The 23,462-nt window shown below is 43.0% G+C and overlaps 1 protein-coding gene and 1 long non-coding RNA gene across 5 annotated transcripts in view; one reads left to right on the plus strand and one right to left on the minus strand.

The window, feature by feature from the left end:
• The window catches only part of col6a4a (collagen, type VI, alpha 4a), a 50,543-nt gene that overhangs the window by 12,243 nt on the left and 14,838 nt on the right, over positions 1–23,462 (minus strand). For all 4 annotated transcript variants that reach the window (XM_032557801.1, XM_032557803.1, XM_032557802.1 and 1 more), the window contains 16 exons: positions 21,971–22,540; positions 20,907–21,527; positions 20,219–20,779; positions 19,506–20,063; positions 17,532–18,110; positions 15,839–16,417; positions 15,421–15,764; positions 13,432–13,510; positions 13,196–13,341; positions 11,363–11,455; positions 10,237–10,290; positions 6,694–6,765; positions 6,531–6,557; positions 6,397–6,441; positions 5,797–5,850; positions 5,473–5,535 (listed from right to left, as the gene is read on the minus strand). In XM_032557801.1, coding sequence (XP_032413692.1) covers positions 5,473–5,535; positions 5,797–5,850; positions 6,397–6,441; positions 6,531–6,557; positions 6,694–6,765; positions 10,237–10,290; positions 11,363–11,455; positions 13,196–13,341; positions 13,432–13,510; positions 15,421–15,764; positions 15,839–16,417; positions 17,532–18,110; positions 19,506–20,063; positions 20,219–20,779; positions 20,907–21,527; positions 21,971–22,540 — 4,445 coding nt within the window. The remainder of the gene's footprint in view (positions 1–5,472; positions 5,536–5,796; positions 5,851–6,396; positions 6,442–6,530; positions 6,558–6,693; positions 6,766–10,236; positions 10,291–11,362; positions 11,456–13,195; positions 13,342–13,431; positions 13,511–15,420; positions 15,765–15,838; positions 16,418–17,531; positions 18,111–19,505; positions 20,064–20,218; positions 20,780–20,906; positions 21,528–21,970; positions 22,541–23,462) is intronic.
• Positions 22,729–23,036, plus strand: LOC116716897 (uncharacterized). Its single transcript, XR_004338654.1, has 2 exons — positions 22,729–22,886; positions 22,976–23,036. It is a non-coding gene; the product is annotated as an uncharacterized LOC116716897 (long non-coding RNA).

Below are 23,462 nucleotides of genomic sequence, written 5' to 3' on the forward strand. Positions count from 1 at the left end.
TAGTTTTAAACTTTAAAATGAAGCATACTGAAAATTTCAAAATAAAAGCCTTGAATATTTTACATGACGTAATTGCTCTTTTTGGCCGTATATGACTTTTTCATCCAAAGCAATGTTACACATGGGATTAGTTCGGAACTTTAAAATGGAGCATAATAATAATTTCAAAATAAAAGCCTTGAATATTTTTACATCAGGTAATTGCTGTTTTTGGCCGTATATGACTTTTTCATCCAAAGCACTGTTACACATGGGATTAGTTTGGAACTTTAAAATGGAGCATAATAATAATTTCAAAATAAAAGCCCTGAATATTTTTACATCATGTAATTGCTCTTTTTGGCTTTATCTGACTTTTCCATCCAAAGCACTGTTACACATGGGATTAGTTTGGAACTTTAAAATTAAGCATACTGAAAATTTCAAAATAAAAGCCTTGAATATTTTACATGACGTAATTGCTCTTTTTGGCCGTATATGACTTTTTCATCCAAAGCACTGTTACACGTGGTATTAGTTTGGCCCTCTGAAATGAAGCATACTGAAAATTTCAAAATAAAAGCCTTGAATATTTTTACATCATGTAATTGCTTTTTTTGGCCGTATATGACTTTTTCATCCAAAGCACTGTTACACATGGGATTAGTTTGGAACTTTAAAATGGAGCATAATAATAATTTCAAAATAAAAGCCTTGAATATTTTTACATCAGGTAATTGCGCTTTTTGGCTTTATGTGACTTTTTTATCCAAAGCACTGTTACACAATGGAATAGTTTGGCCCTCTGAAGTGAATCATACTGAAAATTTCAAAATAAAAGCCTTGAATATTTTTACATCATGTAATTGCTCTTTTTGGCCGTATATGACTTTTTCATCCAAAGCACTGTTACACATGGGATTAGGTCGGAACTTTAAAATGGAGCATAATAATAATTTCAAAATAAAAGCCTTGAATATTTTTACATCATGTAATTGCTCTTTTTGGCCGTATATGACTTTTTCATCCAAAGCACTGTTACACATGGTATTAGTTTGGCCCTTTGAAATGAAGCATACTGAAAATTTCAAAATAAAAGCCTTGAATATTTTTACATGACGTAATTGCTCTTTTTGGCTTTATTTGACTTTTTCATCCAAAGCACTGTTACACGTGGTATTAGTTCAGAACTTTAAAATGAAGCATACTGAAAATTTCAAAATAAAAGCCTTGAATATTTTTACATCATGTAATTGCTCTTTTTGGCTTTATTTGACTTTTTCATCCAAAGCACTGTTACATTACATGGGCCTGCCATGCAAAGCAATGGCAGGAACCTATTACTATTGTCGGAGAGAAGCGTCTCTTTAATCTTTATTTTTCTTCCGTAACCGTTAATGCGGCTCGTACCGCTGGGTGCACACCTACAAATGAGGTATCAAAACGTGCAGAAAATTCACGCCATTGGAGCTATTACTTCTGGTGGGATTTGGGCTTAACGTGGCGACATAATTCGCAAAAAACTACGAAAAAAACCCCATTATAACTCAATGGGAAAAATCCTAGAAATACCCTATTTTTGAGGATTTGCTGTGTCGTCACAAATTCACCTAGAAATGCCATTCAAATTTCATTTTGTAGATACGTCTGTGATCTCTTCGAAAGTGAAGACGGCTCGTCGATACCAGTTACGGTTTGTCCACAATTTGCCTCTAAGCGACCCAAACTTTCTCATTTTTGCTCAAATTACAGTGACAGCCGATCTCGGTTCATATCTGGGCACAACATTTCTTTCTCTCATCGCTGTAAATGTTCTGAGTGAGGTACAGATATGAATCTCGGGACTATCGCAGAAGACACATTGACCTGTCATACGCTTAAAACGCTTTTCCAATATGTATTACGGTTCCCGAACAAGAAGGATTTGTTTCCAATGCTTTTTTTCAGTAAAGTGTGTTTGCTCAAACACACTTGTGTGTTTGAGAGCTCAGAGCTCACAGCTCACACCTGCTGAGACCATTATTTACCATAGCAACGGAACTCAAGAGGCTATTGGCTGCTGGTTAGGACTACGAATACGCATCACTGTAGTTCTATCTACCCTCAGTTGAAACAGATCAGGACTGAGAACTGGCCTTTAGAACTACCTGCTGCTATGGGCTGTATATAACTGATTTAACTCAGTAACTGTTACACATGGGATTAGTTTTAAACTTTAAAATGAAGCATACTGAAAATTTCAAAATAAAAGCCTTGAATATTTTACATGACGTAATTGCTCTTTTTGGCCGTATATGACTTTTTCATCCAAAGCAATGTTACACATGGGATTAGTTCGGAACTTTAAAATGGAGCATAATAATAATTTCAAAATAAAAGCCTTGAATATTTTTACATCAGGTAATTGCTGTTTTTGGCCGTATATGACTTTTTCATCCAAAGCACTGTTACACATGGGATTAGTTTGGAACTTTAAAATGGAGCATAATAATAATTTCAAAATAAAAGCCCTGAATATTTTTACATCATGTAATTGCTCTTTTTGGCTTTATCTGACTTTTCCATCCAAAGCACTGTTACACATGGGATTAGTTTGGAACTTTAAAATTAAGCATACTGAAAATTTCAAAATAAAAGCCTTGAATATTTTACATGACGTAATTGCTCTTTTTGGCCGTATATGACTTTTTCATCCAAAGCACTGTTACACGTGGTATTAGTTTGGCCCTCTGAAATGAAGCATACTGAAAATTTCAAAATAAAAGCCTTGAATATTTTTACATCATGTAATTGCTTTTTTTGGCCGTATATGACTTTTTCATCCAAAGCACTGTTACACATGGGATTAGTTTGGAACTTTAAAATGGAGCATAATAATAATTTCAAAATAAAAGCCTTGAATATTTTTACATCAGGTAATTGCGCTTTTTGGCTTTATGTGACTTTTTTATCCAAAGCACTGTTACACAATGGAATAGTTTGGCCCTCTGAAGTGAATCATACTGAAAATTTCAAAATAAAAGCCTTGAATATTTTTACATCATGTAATTGCTCTTTTTGGCCGTATATGACTTTTTCATCCAAAGCACTGTTACACATGGGATTAGGTCGGAACTTTAAAATGGAGCATAATAATAATTTCAAAATAAAAGCCTTGAATATTTTTACATCATGTAATTGCTCTTTTTGGCCGTATATGACTTTTTCATCCAAAGCACTGTTACACATGGTATTAGTTTGGCCCTTTGAAATGAAGCATACTGAAAATTTCAAAATAAAAGCCTTGAATATTTTTACATGACGTAATTGCTCTTTTTGGCTTTATTTGACTTTTTCATCCAAAGCACTGTTACACGTGGTATTAGTTCAGAACTTTAAAATGAAGCATACTGAAAATTTCAAAATAAAAGCCTTGAATATTTTTACATCATGTAATTGCTCTTTTTGGCTTTATTTGACTTTTTCATCCAAAGCACTCTTACACGTGGTATTAGTTCAGAACTTTAAAATGAAGCATACTGAAAATTTCAAAATAAAAGCCCTGAATATTTTTACATGACGTAATTGCTGTTTTTGGCTTTATGTGACTTTTTCATCCAAAGCACTGTTACACGTGGTATTAGTTTGGCCCTTTGAAATGAAGCATACTGAAAATTTCAAAATAAAAGCCTCGAATATTTTTACATCATGTAATTGCTTTTTTTGGCCGTATATGACTTTTTCATCCAAAGCACTGTTACACGTGGTATTAGTTCAGAACTTTAAAATGAAGCATACTGAAAATTTCAAAATAAAAGCCTTGAATATTTTTACATCATGTAATTGCTCTTTTTGGCTTTATTTGACTTTTTCATCCAAAGCACTGTTACACATGGTATTAGTTTGGCCCTTTGAAATGAAGCTTAACAAAAGTTTCACAATAAAAGCCTTGAATATTTTTACATGACGTAATTGCTCTTTTTGGCTTTATTTGACTTTTTCATCCAAAGCACTCTTACACGTGGTATTAGTTCAGAACTTTAAAATGAAGCATACTGAAAATTTCAAAATAAAAGCCTTGAATATTTTTACATCAGCTACTTGTGTTTTGAGCATTATATAACTATTTTAACCCAAGGACTATTACGCTTGGGATTAGTTTGGCCCTTTGAAATGAAGTTTAACAAAACTTCCAAAATAAAAGCCTTGACAACATTTTAAATCGTACCGAATGGTGCACGTCCGCCTCGCTTAACGTTCTTGCGGTTCTCCGCGTGCCACTGATTACGTCGCGGCGTTCTTTAGCGTCGACGCCGATTTGTAGCGTGACGACGCCGGGCCCATGCCCGACGGGCGCGCCTTGGCAGGCCCCGGCTAAATTTCTTCCGAAATTTTCTAGTTTCTATTACACTTTTGGATCATTTCTCTTTTATCCTGGGCTTTAGCCTGAGTAGCAGGACGTCTCAGAACTCACTGGACTTCTCCCAGTGTGACCAGCAGACTGAACCAGTGGCCAGTGTTCCCAGTATAATATAAATACATACATTTGTGTTTTATTGCACACTTTTATTCTTTCACTTTTTGTGTCTTTTTAAGAAAAATATCTCAATCTGAAGTTTTAATGTATTAAGACAACTTATGTAATGAAATCAAAATAATTTCCTCTGTTCCATTTTTCTGTCTCTGCTGTCCAGAGTTGGCATATCAAACTGTAATAAATGTTTTTTTTTCCAGAAGAAAACATATGTAGCTAATGCTTGACAATAATTGATTTATCAAAGTTTATTGTTTTTACAGTAAAATATAAAAAAATAAAAGGAAATAAATTTTTCTTCATATCTTGAAATGTTGAATGTACATTAAATTATGGAATCATGTAAATATGTTCTTTAATAAAACACTGTAAAAGTGTGTTTGTTCATCAATGTCAATATAAAAATGATCAGAATCATTTGTAGCAAATTAAAACATTGTGCTCTTTATTCAGAAATCCCCCAAAATAATTAAATAATCACATCAAAAGTTAGAAACTCTGTCTTCAGTCATTTCTCTGATTACCAAATATATCAGTGTGTGAGAGAAAATGTGTCAATGACAAGAATGAACTAAAAATACTTAGTAGAACGGCACTTTGTGAAGTTCAATATGGCGGACGCTGTGACGTATCGCAGCAACGGGCCGGCCCGCTCCATGTCTATGAGCTCCACTGCTAATGCTAATGCTAATGCTAACGCTTCTTCCCCTATAGGAAGATGTCATATGATTGTGGCAGATTTAAGGAAATGGATCCGGTTCTGGAGCAGAAACCAGATCCAGAGGAATCTTCCTGTTTTTCTATCCAGGTGAGTTTATCCTGATGTTTCTGTTTCACATTTAGAGGAATCATCATCCTGGACCTGCTCTGACATCATCGCCTCCTCTGCCTTCTGATTGGACGTTTGGAGCCGAGTTGGGTTTGAGGAGGAGGTCAAAGGTCACCTGCAGCGTGATCATTGCAACCTCTGCTGGACTCACCGGGTCTCCTCTCAGTCCTCGCCGTCCTTCCGGCCCACGCTCCCCTCTGATTCCAGGGATGCCCTGAGGAGGAAAAGGTCAAAGGTCAGAGCGTCCAGGCTGGGTCAGACCCAGAACCAGAACTGTTTTCCTGCTTTCTGAAGTCTAAGTGAATAAACTGAAACATCTGAACCTGGAGGAGCTGAAGAATGAACGAACAGATGAATCAATGAACAAATGAATACATGAATGAACAAACATGAACGAATGAATGAACGAATAAATGAATGAATGAATGAATGAATGAATGAATGAATGAACGAACGAATGAATGGGTTCAGGTACCGGGTTTCCTGGATGTCCTCTCTCTCCTCCAGCTCCATCTTTTCCCGTTTCTCCCTGGAAACGGAAACAGAAATCCGTCCAATCAGCTACCAGATCATTTCCAGAAACCGAACAGAACCCGAGCGGATCCGGGATCAGCCGGCGGAACCGACTGGGATCTTTCACGCCTCGTAATATTTATTTAATTCATTCATTAATGTCACAATATCTAAATAAATATTTACTTCACAAGATGAATATTAAGCTAACAAGCTAACTATTTAGCTCCAAGCTACATATTTATGTTAAGCTAGCTCACAGAGGAAAATGTAGCTGCATAACATTTAGCTAGCCACATTTAGCTAGCCAGATAACTGCATTAAATATTTAGCAGATATGTAGCTCACTCAGGCAGCTAGTAATTTAGCTTCACACCAAATATTTAACTAGCGAGCTAACCAGTTAGCAAACATTTAGCTAGCTTAGAGCTACTTTTTGACTGTGTAGCTTTAGAAATGCTGGTTTTGGTCCCAGGATCTCTACTGCTATTGGACCGGATCTGCTCTGAGGATCCACCAGAACCGCAGAACCCGAGGAGCCGATGCTGCGGGGTGCTGGTACCTGTTCCCCATTGATCCCGTTCAGCCCGTCCTCTCCGTCTTCCCCCTGCAGCCACAGAGAATCACAGTCAAACGTTGTCCGGACTGGACCGTCGGTCCAAACATCCCGCCGTCCAGCGGCTGAGCGTCACTCACCCGGTTCCCGCGCAGGCCGCGCCCTCCCTGCAACACACGCAGCCGTTAGAGCAACACAGGCAGCAAGGAGTCATACAGACCGGACCGGGTCAGAGCCCAGAGACCGGGTCAGAGCCCAGAGACCGGGTCAGAGCCCAGAGACCGGGTCAGAGCTGGTTTCTACCTTCTGTCCTCTGAGTCCGGGGCAGCCCTGGACGCCTGGAGGTCCGCTGGGTCCGGGAGCGCCGCGCTCGCCCTGCAGAGACAGAACGGGTCAGAACAGGCAGCATGGAGGAACCAGCAGAACCCCAAGGTTCTATCCAGGTGAGTTTATCCTGACCTTTACCCCAAGGTTCTGCTGGTTGGCAGGAATGTTTGGGTTCCAAAACTTTTCCGGCCCAAAAAGCTTCTGGCTGGAAACCGTTTACCAACCTGAAGCCGCTAAATATGTAAAAAAAAATCCTTTTATTCTGTAATTATTAAATTCATTTAGCGTAAACGCTGCGTCATCAGTTCTGACTTTAGCTGGTCATGAGTTTTTATCTGTTCTGGTTTCTCAACTATTCTCTGCCACACCCCTGGGATCATCATTTTTTCGTGCTCTTCCCTCCCCAGAATTGAAATACTATTGCGAATCTGTTCATATTTCATAATTTATCTGTACAAACCACTGGCTCCAGCATTCTATTATCAAAACCAGTTTTATTGTCCTAAGCCTCAAAATAATTTCCAAAATCAGTTTATCAAGTGAATCACTAATATTTCATAAAGACTCGGATTGAAAAGGAAAAAAGTGTAAATGATTCACTGGGATTTACATTTTTAGTCTTAATATAGTAAAACGTTTTACAAGTATAAGCTTTGGATACTATCAGCTTCTTCAGTTTAGGTTTCTCAACGCAGAGTTTCCCCCAGTGTAAGTTGTGCAGCTCTATGTGAACCGCAGGAATAACTTCTAGTGGCTTTCAGAGGAGTGTTGATGGAGCGCCGAGAATGATTTATATTTGTGAACAAAGAATGATGTTGGGCGTTTCCATCTCAACTCGCTGCCCAGCGTGTGGCGCTGTCTGCCCTGTAAAGTTCATGTCTGTGTCCCGGTTGGTCGGAGCGTTAGCGGCTAACGAACCAGAGCTAACCTCATCATGCAGGTTCAGCCGGTGAGGAGCTTCACGCTGGTTTTATTCTAGTTTATTATTATTTTTCCGGTTACACGAAGCATCAAACCATATTAATGATTTGTATATTTAGTCAGAGTTAATGCATGCAGAGATCTGAAAAACTCTTAACATAAACTTCAGCAACCAAAACAGTTTCTGTGGCTCTTATTAAAAACTGAACAAACACAAAATGTTAGAGCTACTAAAGCCACATTAGCAGCATTAAATTAAATCTCAGTTTGTTGCTCATCTCTGCTCAGTGCAGCAGATTTAACTCATCCTGCAGGGCTGGTCCAAGGCTGCATGGGGCCTGGGGCAGAATCTGAACTAGGGGCCCCTCTTGCTGCTAAATCCATCAGCACCTCTAACAGCTTCTGGGTTGGATTTAATCTGGGAGAGAGAGAGTAGATTAACTGGCCAACCTGAAAACAATCAGTTATAATTACAGTTTATTAATTTGTATTTGTGAACAAACAGATCAAACTCACGTCAGATTGTTGCTATGGTAACAAAACAATCTAACTATGAATATTGTTCTTTGAACTTTTACAAAGTAAACTTGCCAGCTCCTTAAAATCTTAAATTTAAATGTTAAACAATTTAAAATCTTTTAATTTATACTGAAACCATTAAATCAAATTTAGCAGCTTTGATCATCTCAATAAATAAATGTTACATTTATATATCTGTGCTAAAATATCAACATTTATGGCCCCTGAAGCCCTGGGGGCCTCATGGAGCCGCTGACTTCATTGGGTTAAACAGAAGTGCAAATAATTGATATTCATCTTAATTGTATTTTTTGATTTGTTGTTTTTAAGACTAGCTGTGGATTTAAATGGTTTCACTGTAACATGTAATTACCCAGTAATATTGTTACATTTCCTGCCAACTTAACATGTTTTAATACAAAAACCTGGCGGACCGCCGATGGGCTGAAACCCTGCAACTAAATAGTTTTTAACATTTATTGTGGAAAAATTTGCAGCACTGTTGCTTATATTTCAGCTTGTCAGATCAGAAGAGATGAAAAGTGTTTAACATTTAGCATTAACAATAAATACACAGGTTTCGTCTGTATTCTGGCCTTTTTCTGCAGTTACTTGCTCATGATGGAGTATAAGAACCGGGCTCTGAGTTTTTCATTTGGGTTTTAAATACAAGTAAAGTTGGACGAGAATAAAGTTGTAATTTTATAACTTTTCACCATACTGAGCTAAAATGCGGAATACTGAGAGTCTTGTAAGGTTATAGTTGGTACTGGTTTAACAAAGGAGTAAATAGTAAATGTTTTAGCCGCAGGACTTTGAAACGATTGTTTAAACAACTTTTTATTTAATAGAAAGAACCAGACTCGCTGAGCGGGTCACGTTGCACATCACTCAGCTTTTTAATTTAACGTCTTTATTCTGCCAATATTTAAACTACTCTGCTAATACGACATGGCTCTCGTAGTATTATGATTGTATTCCTGTACATAAAAATAACATTTTTCGCCTGTCTTTACTGAGCTCTGCTGCCGTTTCTCTTTTCACTGTCAAACTTCTCTATGACGGTAAATCCGTTTACAGCAGGGCTGAGCAGCTGCTACTACTGGCTGGAACAGGAGTCTGTTGATTAGTTTGAACGCTGCTGCCACCTAGTGAAAGGAGGCTGGTTTATCAGTTAACACGAATAAAGACAATTATTTCCAAGAGTATGAAGAAAAAAGCTGTAAACATATGAATGTTGTAGATCTCTGAATATTTTTAATTTGTCATGTCTGTAATATCTTCCCTATATTCTTTTGATTTTCATACCAATGTTTTACTGTTGAAAGCTACTCTGTATAATATAGCATACTTTATAATATATTGAGTTCTGTTAAAAAAAATAAAATAAAGTCCTGCTTCTGACGCGCCCCACTATTTGAGAAGCACTGTGTTGCCACCAATATCCTCTATTTTGATAAGAAAACTGTAACATGAACATGACAAATAATGCTCTCCTGGTTTTCTATTCTGAGACAAAAAAATATTTCTGAAATTATTTTAATTCATATTTTATAATAATGACAGAAAAACACAAATTACACATTTAAAATTGATCATTTAATGTTAAATCCCACTTTGGAAAACGTTGCTGTCACATGCGAGGAAAAGACAGAGAGACAACGGGACAGGAAGTGGAGACAACGGAACAGGAAGTGGAAACAACAGGACAGGAAGTGGAGACACCGGGACAGGAAGTGGAGACAACGGAACAGGAAGTGGAAACAACAGGACAGGAAGTGGAGACACCGGGACAGGAAGTGGAAACAACACGACAGGAAGTGGAGACAACGGAACAGGAAGTGGAGACACCGGGACAGGAAGTGGAAACAACACGACAGGAAGTGGAGACAACGGAACAGGAAGTGGAGACACCGGGACAGGAAGTGGAGACAACGGAACAGGAAGTGGAGACACCGGGACAGGAAGTAGAGACACCGGGACAGGAAGTGGAAACAACACGACAGGAAGTGGAGACCACGGAACAGGAAGTAGACAGAATTTCTTAAACAGGAAGTGAGAGTAAAAAGATGGACTCACGGCGCTGCCCTCGTCTCCCGGGAAACCTGGGAAACCATTCTGTCCCAGGACGCCCTGCAGCACAAACACAGCACAGATTACAGACAGATAATCTAGATTATCGTCCGTCAGGACAAACACTCGCTCTCTCGTTATCCTGCAGATAAAACCGTTCTAAACCAGAGACCAGAGAATCGGCTCTGCTGGTCCTCCACCTCGCTGTCAGACGCTCCAGAAACCGCCTGATACCCTGATGGCTCCTGCCCTCTGCTGGTGGGTTTAGACATTATAGCTGCGTAGACCAGATGGTTGTGATTTTAAAATGTAAAGACCAGCAGTAGACGCCAATAAAAGTTTAATTACTGTGAAATTATTGAAGAAATAACCAAAATCTTTGTTGTTGAGATGAACATCAACAACAAAGATGTTGTTAAGCTTATTAAATAAGCTTAATTTTTAAGCTTATTTTTCAGCTTAAAAATAAGCTGAAGATTTTTAATCAAAGTTCATTTTTCCAGAGTTTCTCGATCATTCATGGATCTTCTTTAGAAATCTAGACTGTGGATGTTAACATTAGCGTTAGCTGCTACATGTTAGCATTGAGATGCTAACTTAGGCTTGAATAGCTTCTGATAGGCTAACTGCTTTTAGCACAACTTGAACACAACAATCAGATGGTTCAGAAGCAGGAATTAACCCAGAGAAGCTGCTGTAGCGCCTGTAGCTGTGGGTTAGCCTGTCGCAATAACCAATAAATTGAGTTCATTGATTTCTGAGAATGTGTTCTTACATTTTAAGCTAATTTATTATTAAATTAGCTTAAAATGGTCTCCAAACAATATTATCGTGTATCGCAGTAACTTCAGGAACGATTTATCGACCAGCAGCATTAGTTACGGTGACAGGCCTACCTGTGCGTCAGATTTACAGACCTACCAGAAACGCAAATACAAAAGTTCCTCTCAGGAATTTTGCATGGGAAAAAAAAGATTGTCTTCAAATTTTTGAGGTGAATTAATCTGGATTAATGTTAAACTCCTGGTCCTTCTAAAGACAAAACAAACATTCATAACTGCTGTTATGAAGCTGCAGATTTGAGTCATGCATGAAATCTGTCCTGCAGTTCAGACGGCAGCGCCGCAGTCACCTTTGACCCCAAGCGGCCCCGGGATCCTCGGACTCCTTCTGGTCCTGAACATTTGCACATGACGTTGCAGCACTCCCTGTTCGACACCGAGTCCTGCAGAAGGGACAGGAAGCAACAAACAAGCCGTGAAAATAAAAGCACGTTTCTACTCATTTCATTCATTTAATTTCATGACATCAAAGAACTTGAAATGTTTCTCATGTGACACAGAAACTTCTAATGGATGTTGTGATGTTCAGGAAAGTGTGAGGATTCGTTCCAGATGTTTGGTTTTTCTTCTCACACATTCCTAAACGAAGCGTCTGGTTTCCCCCATCAGCAGAGCAGTTACTGCATGGCGACCGTCTCCAGGCAGCTGATGGACGCCACTGAACTCTGACGTCTGTGAGGAAACCGTTCCTGAAGCAAACAGTCTGGACCGAATCGGACCGGACTAAACCGGACCGGACTGCCAGTTAGCAAACCTAGCCCAATCAACACGTATGATATTGGTTACTGTCATCCAGTGCTTCCCAGTCCTCAGGCCCCCAGTCTGCATGTTTTAGATGAGCCTCTGAACCAGAACCGCTGATCCAAATGATACCATCAAGAACTGCAGCCTGTTAATCACCACAGATTCAATCCAGGTGTGGCAGCAGGGAAACATGCAGGCAGGAGGACCGGACCTGAGAAACGCTGCCGTAATCCTACATGACACCTAGCATAAACTTGCTGTATTATACGGAGCTCGCTATTAGCTATTAGCTCAATCAGAAGCCAACTTCAGCTCTGTATAATCCAGCAAGTTTATGATTGGTGACTCACTGGATTACAGTAAATTCTGTCAAAATGTCAGTGTATTCAAAAAGGCAGTATCATGTATTTCAGGGGTGTCAAACTCCAGTCCTGGAGGCCCGCAGTCCTGCAACGTTTAGATGAGACTCTGCTGCACCTGAACAGAATAATCAGGTCATTAAGGTTCTGGAGAACCGATCCACACCAGGAGGAGGTCATTAAACCGTTTCATTCCAGGGTTTTGTACCTGTGGCTCACCTAAAAACTGGATATGTCACCACATCTAAAATCAGTAGCAAGCTTCAGAATGGATGTCGCCCCCTGCTGGCTGGAGATCAGCCTTAATTGTGGCCCTAATAGTGCACCATACATATGAGCCAGAGTCAGCTGATTAGGACGCGTCGCTCATCTGTTCTGGTCTGAGCAGAGCGTGGGCTACTTCAGGCGAAGTGATGATGAAATGCTCTCTGTCCTCCTCTGTGACTCCTCCTCCTGACAGGTTGATGAGTCACATCCTGGTATTCGGCGCCTCCACCTGCAGGCCCTGCAGAGGTGGAGCGGTTCTGCTCACCAGGCCGCCTCTGTTTATTGGCCTCTCTGCTGCTGGGCGGCCGCCAACAGATGCTTGGTGAGCCTTCATCATGTTTTAGCAGTAAATGAGTCTCTGGGGGGTTTTCCTAGGAAAGGAAAACATTTGTCCAGGTTTGATCCAGCTGTGGTCTGCTGGAGTAACGCTGATGAATTAGAAACATGTGTGGATGAGAGGCCAGAATAATGCAGATTCCTTCATCCTGTGGATTAGCTGCAGCAGCTGTTGGCTGGAACGACGGAGGAAGGTTGATTAGCCTGTCAGGTTCGACAGCAACAGCAACATTTCTCCTTTATCAGCGTCTGCCTGGAGCAGAGGCTCATTTCCCCAGAACAGATGAAAGCGTTGAGTGAATCCCAGAGCAGCCTGTGAACATGAACGTCTCCAAAAACACTTCACAGGATCAGAGGAAAGCTAAATGATGATGTTTGTTCCATGAATGCTAATTTTCTGAAACAGAAACGGCTTACGATCTGTTTGAGGACGGCGCTCCCGACGCTCGGCATTCCGATGGTCAGAGGAAGTTTGTATCCGAACCCTCGGCCGAACTCCACCATCTGCAGCTGGGCGGCGTTACGCACGCCCTCCAGGGCCACGACGAGCAGCGCGCTGATCCCTGCCGGCAAAGGTACGCACAGGTTACCCGCTTGCGGTGTGATACGCGTTACCGTGGCAACGCCAGCGTCGATCCTGGTCAGCGTGTTACCCGACTGCCGCAGCCTCTCAGATTCATTCTCCAGAGTAATCACATCTTCATCGAGTCCATCTGAGAAGATCACCAGCACCTGGTGGAAGACGATGGTCACAGGTTAGATCAGAATTCCTCACCAGGAACGCCGCCGGTCCGGTCGGAACCATGTCGGCCCCGGAGGTCCGGAGCAAACCGCAGGAAAACCTGACATGTCCAGAAACTGTTGGTTCCTTTTAACAAAGAAAAAAACACCAAACAGCTCTGGATCATGAAATGTTGGGAAGCGCTAACTAGGAATCCGGTTACAATAACCATAAAGCGCTAACCATAACATTAACTCCACCAACGCAGAACACCAACATGGCACTTAGTGGAAGCTAACGCTAAAGCGCTAACCATAACATTAGCTCCACCAACGTAGAACACCAACATGGCACTTAGTGGAAGCTAACGCTAAAGCGCTAACCATAACATTAGCTCCACCAACGCAGAACACCAAAATGGCTAAAGCGCTAACCATAACATTAGCTCTGCCAACGCAGAATACCAACATGGCACTTAGTGGAAGCTAACGCTAAAGCGCTAACCACAACATTAGCTCTGCCAACGCAGAATACCAACATGGCACTTAGTGGAAGCTAACGCTAAAACGCTAACCATAACATTAGCTCCACCAACACAGAATACCAACATGGCACTTAGTGGAAGCTAACGCTAAAGTGCTAACCATAACATTAGCTCCACCAACGCAGAATACCAACATGGGACTTAGTGGAAGCTAACGCTAAAGTGCTAACCAAAAACTTCAATTCTACTAATGAAGCTAATTAGCTCCACTGATATTGGCTTTAGCTATGCTAAAGCGCTAACGCCATCAATGACACGACATGCTAGAACATATTGATGACCCTCGAAAAGATCAAACCTGTCACTGCTCCACTTCCTGTTGCTTCAGGAAGTGATTCTTTGGAACGGACGTCTCTGTTGTAGCTTCAGTTTTAAAGTTGCTACGTTTTACAAACTCTGCTGCTAATTTATCGTAATTAGCAACAGGATTTGGTCAGAAAGCAGCAGGACATCAGGAGATTTTAACTGTTAATTGTTGAACTACAGCAATGCATTCTGGGTAGAGAATAAACATCATTACCCATCACAGGTGGAGAAAGTGAGAAGTTCCTGCTTCGGGATTGTTGCTATGGAAGAATATTCGGCTGTTTTATCTGGGATGGAAACGTGACTTTAGTGAAACAAATATTATTATTATTTATGGTAAATATAATATTCAAACCTTAAACATCTGCAACCAAAATTTAATTTCCAGATATTTTTATCTTCAGTCATTTGGAGCTCTATGTAAAACCCTTAAAATAAAGTTTAAATGCTAAAGCCAATCATATTAAATCTACTCTTAAAGACTTCAACCCTCGAGCAACAATTTAAATTTTAAATTTAATTTAAATGTTTATGATGCTTTTTTCATTTGCTCCAGTATGTTTTGTGTTTAAATAAAGTTACTGAGGAAGAAATAAAAGAAAGAATGTGAGAAAAGGAAACAGACCTGTGGTGTAAACACTCATTTCAAAATAAGAGCATGGAAGAAATGGCTAACTACGGTAAGAATTGAAAACTTCAACACAGATGTCAAATTTTATTTGACTGACAGTTTATAGAACAGTCTAGAAAATTAGCGCTTCTTACTTAACTTAGAGGAAGTTAAGAGTTCAAATCAGAAAAAAACGCTAAAGTGCTAAGCTGGGAACTAGCTCTGATATAGCCGCATTCGTGGTTTATGCTGTTAGTCTCTGCTGTGAATATTTTGACGTGCTTCATTTCAGCCTGCCTCCAGTTTGGATAAATAAATAAACCTGCCTTGCCTCACTGATCCCTGGATGTTCCAGTCCAGCTTCGACTATCCTGAAGTTTTATCATCACAACATCTCGTTCCAACGCTGGTTCTGAAGCAGAACCGCGTCCGTTTCCCCAAATTCGCCGCCTCCGACTCACCTTCACGCCGGTTCTGGACTCGGCCCTGAACTTCGCCTCGAAGGACCGCAGCAGGGCCGCGTTGAAGAACGTGGGCTCCCTCAGACTGGAGGTCATGACCTTTCTCACCACATCCTCGCTGTAGGCCTCAAATTTGAAGTCGTCCAGGATGCGGCCGTCCCTGGCCACCAGGCGGTAGGCCAGGCTGGGGGTGATGGAGCTGGTGGTGCAGCACAGGCGTGGCACTGAGGAAACGTAGCTGGTGATCTCTGGCAGGAAGGCCTGGAGTTTGCTCTGGCCGCTCACCAAAGTCTCGCCGCTTCGCCGAGAGATATCAAAGCCCATGGCGATGTCAATGGAGCAGTCTGCAGGAAGACGAAGCTCATGTTTGGTTCTGATGGAGAATGAAACACAGCCTCAGACTGAACTTGTAACTCACCAGGTTGGTCTGTTGAAGGTTTGGACTTGCAGATGGTGTCCACTACCTTCTGTTTGATTGCATCCAGGCTGCCAAAGTTCTGCACTGTGAACATCTTCCTGGGGTCTTTGGTGATCTGCAGCAGCTGCAGGTCGTGGACGTCGCCAACGCCGATGGCGAACATCTCAATCCCCAAAGCTCTGAGACGATCGGCCGGCTGCTCCACCTCATCCTGTGAATCTCCGTCCGTGATCAGCACCAGATTCTGTGAGATTCCCGAAGATCTCCGGCAGCCACTCGAAGCTTCAAAATATTCAGTGATGGAGTCCAGAGCAAGTCCAATGTTGGTGCCTCCACCCTTATTCCTCATGTTGAAGATGTGGGCCGATATCTCCGTCTCCTGGTAGAACTGGTTGAGGTAAAACTCATGCTGGAAGTCGCTACTGAACTGGGCGAGACCAACGCGAACCAAATCCTCCCCGACTTTAAAGCTGTTCACCAGTTCAATGGTGAAGTTCTTCATGATGGAGTAATCGTTGGAGCTGATGCTGCCAGACTGGTCGATGAGGAAAACCAGGTCAGCCTCCTGCTTCTCACAAACTGCAGAAGCAACAACAGGAAATAGCATGAGGAAAGCGTTGTTTTACTCAGTGCATTGTGGGACATGTCCACTAGCTGGTCAGACAAAATGAGCAACAGCTGGACAATCCTTGGCCTGGACAATAAAAGGCACCAAAATGTCACATTATGTCAGAAGTCATAAAGCCTCAGATGTTATGTTGGAGCCGTTGATATGTTGGATGCAGGGACGTCGTAACGACGGTCCGATAATGGTCCGTTATCGGACCGTCGGCCATTTAAGAGTTGGTTTCCAACAGACTGCAGATCCTCCTCATCCTCGTCTGACCGCTCAGCACCAGACGGCCACGTCGACTCGTCCGTCTGAGGATCGGCTCAGACCAGCGACACTCAGCTGATGAGACTATTGGTCTGAACAACAGATGCATCAAACCTCAGACTGTCTGTAACCGCCTACGGGAAGCCAACTGGGTCAGAACCAGATTCCTCAGCCTCTATCATGTCCAAAGGTCAATCCGCTACAAACGGCCGAACCACGATGTCATCAATGCCGACATGAAGATCAGTAAATACTGAAAATGTAGTTTGAGTTTCTTAATATTGTTAACCCAAATGTTCATAAAACTCTTATATTTGACATGGGGCTTTATATTTTTGTTCAATATCCACAATGACACAACATGAGTATATCGCCCTCAACAGGGTCAAAAATGCAATTACACTCCTAACTGTGCAGTCTCTGCATCTCCTTTACTGTATTTATGTCAGTAATGCTCCTGCCATCCAATCATTTGTGTAAATGTATATCGATAGGAAGCAGAACTGAAAGGACTTCAAAATAAAAGCACAGACGTGTAATTACTTGAGTTCTTGACCATCGATACCCAAAACTTCAACAAAGATGCCGCATTTCATTCAACTGAAGCTGAATAAAGTTTACATAATGACCAAGTACATCGGTGCTCTAGAATTTATCGGGTGAAATTAATTTAGGGGAAGCTAAGTGCGCTAAAGTTAGCAAAAAAACTTAATAAAAGCTGAGCTAATGAGCTATTAGCACATTAGCTGGAGGATGCTGCAGCTCAGGTTCTTACTGTAACGTCGGATGAGTCGTCAGAGAAAGGAACTGTCTCACCTGGCTTGGTGGAGTTGCAGAGCACCTGGCTGATGTTCTTGTGGAGGGTTTCCAGGGCTTTGAAGTTGTCCACGTAGAAAACCTTGGACTGATCATTACCAGCCATGATCTCCAGCTGGGTCACGTTGGCTCCTTCCACCCCGATACTGAACACGTTGACTCCTGCGTTCCTGAGCGCCACAGACGGCTCAGCCAGGCTGTATCGGTCGGTAGCGTCTCCGTCCGTGATCACCATGAGGATCTGAGGCACCTTCAGCGCCGCCCGCCCCCCGTGCTCAGCACCGAAGAACTGCAACGAGTACGTCAGGGCCCGTCCAGTGAAGGTGTCTCCAAACGGGGGCCTCAGGTCTGTTATGGCCTTAAAAACCTCTTGTCTGGTGCTGTACTGACTCAGAGTGAAGACAGATTTGGGGAAGGTGGAGTAGAGGATGACGCCAAAGCGAGTCAGGTCTTTGCCCACCGTGGTTTGGTTCACCATGGACTGCATGAACTTCTGCATGCTTCTGAACTTGTTCAGGGTGATGCTGGTGGAGCCGTCCACCAGGAAGATGATGTCCGCCTGTTCGGTCTTCTTGCAGTCTGGAAGGGAAAAAGGAAAGCCGGTCAGATGAAGAAAAACAATCTTGTCCTATCTGAAAAAGTAATCACCCCCTTTTGAATGCTGAATTACCACATTTTATGACTGAGGGGGGGGGGTGTTCCTAAGTATCGAGTCGGGGGAGGGGTGTTAGGGCTAACCCCCTCGTTTTTCGCGGCGTTACGTTCGAAAAAGAACTGGCGATAGGCGAAATCCGCGAAGTAGAAACCTTTATTTTTTTTACAATTATTATACAATAAAATATTCCATAATACATTGAAACCAAAGAACACAACCTTTTTACAGGCCCAAACATTTGTTTAACAAATAAAAAGTACTGTATAATTTTTTTTTTTTACAAATAACTACTGTACTGTAAAATAATAATTTTAAAATGAACTGAAAGCGGATTCCCCTAATTGCGGAGATCAGCGCCGCCCCACCGAGACCTGAGTTATTGGATTAGAACGGGAGAAAATAAAAAATAATTATGAAAAACAACAAAACAAAGTACAGTAGCACAAATAGTGACTCTCATCTATTTCACTGCTCTTCTGACCGAGCCGCTGCAGCCTGACTCCGCTCTGTAGCGGTTTTTCTTCTAAAGCCCGCGGTGCAGGTGTGTTTTTACGAGAGAAGAACATAGTTATCGGTAGCTGCTGTCCTCTTTTTTCTTCTGGGCAAAAAGATTCTTATAAACCGACATGCCACCATCGATTATGTTAAATTTGGCAAGCTGTTTTACGTATGTGTACATATTAAACCGCAACATTATTGACACACAGGTAGAGAAGAAGCGGAGAGACTGTTTAGCCAATCAGAATGCAGAACACAATGCACGATGCAAATCTGCGAAGCAGCGAGACCGCGAAATAGCGAGGGTTCACAGTACTCCGATGTTGTTTTGTTACTCATTCTGCTGCAAGTTGACTCAATTTTGACGCGCAAGGCGTAACCGGTAAAATCCGGTTTAGGATTTTCAAAATAAAAGATCCGGAAGTAGTTCATTATTTCTTGCGCGGCCGGTACCAAGTTATTGTCACTATCCTTAAAATGTTCTGTGGACTTACGAGGCAATAGTTGGGCTCTGGTGCAAGACTAACAGCATCTCAGAACCAGAACATCACATAGCTACAGTCAGACACGGTGGTGGTAGTATGATGGCCTGGGGATGCCTCAGGCTAAAGTTTGACTTGTCTGGCCACCATCTGTGACCTTAAGCTCACTGAAGGATGTAGAAAGACAATGACCCGCCGGATGGCTCCGCCGAGGCTGAGGTTCTGAACTGGCCCGTTAAAGAGGACTTCAACCTCAAGTCCACTCAACTTGAGACAGAAGGGACAATACAGCAAATAAATGAACACCTTTCATAGCCTGGAAACATAATATTTTCTGACCTCTCTCTGGATCACACAGATCCAGGGACAGCTGTCTCTCCAGAGCCTTCAGAGCATCGAAGTCCCTCTCAGCGTACATCCTCTCTGCAGAGCCGCTGATCTCCAGCAGCTGGGTGGTGTTGGCCTTCATCACTCCAATGGCGTAGACCAGAACTCTCTTGGCCCTCAGCTCCTCAGCAGGAGCTTTGACGTTGTCTTGAGCCTCGCCATCGGTGATCACCACCAGCCTCTGCGGCAGGTCTGGGCGACCTCCCCTGGCTGGATTGAAGAGCTGGGACACCGCTGAGATGGCTGCACCGGTCTTCGTTCCTCCGCCCATCTGTGTCATGCCGTCAACGGCCACCATCATGTCATTTTTGGTGAAGTGCTCAATGAGGGAGAACTCAGGCTTCTGGCGGCTGCTGAACTGCATCACACCGATGTGAACCTCATTCCTGCCAACAAACGACGTGCTGATGATAGATTTCATGAAGTCCTTCATTTTGTTGTAGTCGTCTGGGTGAATACTTCCAGAGCTGTCGATGAGGAACAGCAGGTCACCTGGTACATCTTTACAAACTGTGGACAAATGGACACAGACATGGGATGAGAAACCTTAAAAATGTTCATCATGCCTCTGAAATCCACCTACAAACTTTTACTAATCATTCTCCAAACTTTTTTGGAGGATGTCTACTTTCCACCAAATCTCCCGAATAAACCAGTAAGCTTACCGTCTGTGGTACAGATGTCAGTGATAATATCGTCCTTGATTGGATTGAGAGCATCAAAATTGTTAACGAAGAACATCCTCTTTGGGTTGCCAGAAATCTCTTCCAGTTCTCCCACAACAGCGTCCTTCACCCCGATGGCGTAGGTGATCACGCCCTGTGCCCTCAGAGCCTCTGCAGGAGCCTTGACCTTATCTGCAGACTCTCCATCAGTGATGACCACCAGGTACTCAGGAACTTTGTGACCGCGGGTCACCGTGGCTCTCTTAAAGAGCGGACCCATGAACTCCAGAGCTTTCCCAGTCTTTGTGCCGCCTCCCTCCTGTCCAATTTCCTCCACCGCTGTCTTCAGCGTCTCCTGATTCGAATAGGTCGTCAGATCAAATTCCAGTTCTGGCAAATCTGCATATTTTGCGACTCCTATGCGGATATGTTGTGGTCCAATACGGAAAATGTTGATAAACTCAAGGATGAACTTCTTCATGTCTTGAAAATCAGACGGGTAAATACTTCCTGAGTGGTCGATGAGGAAGAAGATGTCAGCTTCATCTGTTTGGACGCAGCCTGTGAAGGAAACACAAACAGGACATTTGTTCCCATTAGGTTAGTGAAAACTGGTCAAAGTGCAAATATCTCTAGGTTGTTTTTGCTTGGAGTCTAACAGCAGATTTTCTGAGACGCTGTTGCGGACCTTCTCTGATGCCAGATCTTCTTGCGCTGACTGACACCGCCTGGCGGATGATGTTGTAGCACAGAGTTTTCTGCAGGTACTCTTCCAGCGATTTCAGTCTGGCGAAGCTGTCCACTATGAAGACATGTTTCTGTGGAGGGTGGGAGGCTATCTGCCTCAGCTCATCCTCATTGGCATTTTGGACTCCCACGGAGTAAATGGTGACTCCGGCACGCCGAAGCTCAGCTGCTGCCTGGCTCACATTGTCCTGAGACTCTCCATCGGTGATCACTACAGCCACCTGCTCCACACCTTTATCCTTCCTGCTCCCTGTCTCTGTGATGAAGACATTCTCCCGTGTGAAGTTCAGGGCAGCCCCTGTGCTCGTACCACCTCCACGGTAAGGCAGGATTTTGATGAAGTTCAGTAGTTCGGTTTTATGCTTGAATGTGTTGAGGTAGACCTGCGCTGTGGGTTGCTCGTTGTACAAGACGATCCCCACTCGGACTCTGTTTGGATTGATCTCCAGGCCGCTGATGATCGAGTACAGGAAGGAACGCACCAGCTGGAAGTTTTCGACAGTGATGCTTCCCGACTCATCCACGATGAACACGATATCGGCCAGTTTGGCAGCTCTGCAATCTGCAAAAAAATCAGAAATAATGTCAAACACCCAGCTTGGCATGATGTGCTTAAAGTATTCTTTAAGTGCTTATAAAGCAGATCATTTGTAAATGCAATGATCAGATTTACTGATTCTAACGTTGGAGCAGACACCAGGCATCATCTGAAATCTTAAATGGATGAGCTACAGCAGCAGGTAGTCAGGTTACAATTAAAGTTAAGTGTAACTGGGGCGTGCTGTGGTGGCGCAGGGGGTTAGCACGCCCCACGTTTGGAGGCCTTAGTCCTCGACGCGGACGTCGTGGGTTCGACTCCCGGTCCCGACGACCTTTGCCGCATGTCTTCCCCCCTCTCCTCACCCGCTTTCCTGTCTGCCTACTGTCGAAAAAATACGAGCCACTAGCGCCGCAAAAACTCTTCGGAGAAAAAAAAGGAAAAAAAAAAAGTTAAGTGTAACTAACCTTGAGTCAGAGACGTCTCGGGTTCCTCGGTCTCAAAGATCCGTCTGAGCAGAGGAACAGTAGTGGTGTTGACCTGGTAGACATGCTGTCCAGTGGCGACCACGCGTAGCTCCTCCATGGACGCGCCGAGGCTCATCCCCACCACAGTGATGGCTTCTGACTGGACTTGACGGGATCCGAAAAACACACGATCACTGGAGTCATTCCCGCTCATAACAACCAGGAACTGTCTGTAGCCTTGATCTGCTCGGCTTCCCGCCTCCTTGGTGAAAAAGTTGGCGCTGGCGTAGGTCAAGGCGGCGCCCAGGTTTCGTTTTGCAGCAGGTGGAAGCCGGAGATATTGGAAGCTCTTCACTGCAGCCTGGATCTGCTCTCTGGTTTGATGCTGGTTGAGGAGAAACTCCACCTTCACTTGTTCACTGTACTGGGCCAAGCCCAGGCGATAGGCAGAAGCTCCAAAGTTAACCTGATTGGCCAGTCGGGTGAGGATCGTTCTGACCTGCTGGAACTGAACTTGTGTCATACCGCCGTCCACCAGGAAGAAGATGTCTGCAAACTTCTCTGCCAAAGCTGAAAGAAGGAACAACACTGAATGAGTTCTGGAGGTCAGACGTTGTAGCTGCTGTCGGGACAACTGCATCTGGTTTATTGTTTTGATGTTTGGTTTGGGGTGGCAGTGGTTGAAGTTTATTTGATATTGAACATTGGGTTTGGTGTGTGTGGTAGTTTTGGTGAATTTGTGTTGGTGCTCATTGGGTTCGGTTGAGTGTACGTTCAATGTGGGGGGACCTTTTGTTTTGTTCCGCGGACCATGTGTTGCCCAGGGAAGCGTTGGCTGGCGCACTTGGAGCCGCGTGGGGCATTCAAGCTCAAGAAGCTGAAGCTTTGTTCCTCTGGAGTCAGTGTGGCTAATGAGGTACAGTTTTGTTTATTTGTATCTTTTGTTTATGTGGGTGCTCAGTTTATTGTGAACTGATTTGGGCTTGTGTTACCTTTTGTTTTTAGTTCTGACGGCATTTTTGGGACGTTGTAAGACGTGTCCACAATAAATGGCTGTAGAAACGAAGAACTGAGTTAAGCCTTTAATTAAACTCGAGAGGAGCAACAGACGTGTTGAACTGGTAAGGTCCAACTCAACCAACAACCAACTCTAGACTGGGAATAAGAAAGTCTCTAAACCAGGGGTCTCAAACTCAATTTACCCGGGGGCCTCTGGAGGTAGAGTCTGGGTGAGGCTGGGCCACATTCACACACACGGCCTCCTCAGCCGAACCTTTCTGATAGCCTATTACCATATTTGGCCATAGTCAGGCGCTGTAACAGCCGTAATTGTGTAGTGTCTCTTTAAGATACTCTAGTATTGCTAATGATGTCAGAAGTATGCGCCACAGCTTCTCTGTAGAGAGCGTGGGAGAAACGTGCTAGACGGACATGTTAGCTCCCTAACTTTTCAGTAATGTTACGGGTTGTTTGGACGCTGCTCAATTTTCAT

The sequence above is a fragment of the Xiphophorus hellerii genome, chromosome 3 (assembly GCF_003331165.1).
Source record: "Xiphophorus hellerii strain 12219 chromosome 3, Xiphophorus_hellerii-4.1, whole genome shotgun sequence".
Taxonomy (NCBI): domain Eukaryota; kingdom Metazoa; phylum Chordata; class Actinopteri; order Cyprinodontiformes; family Poeciliidae; genus Xiphophorus; species Xiphophorus hellerii.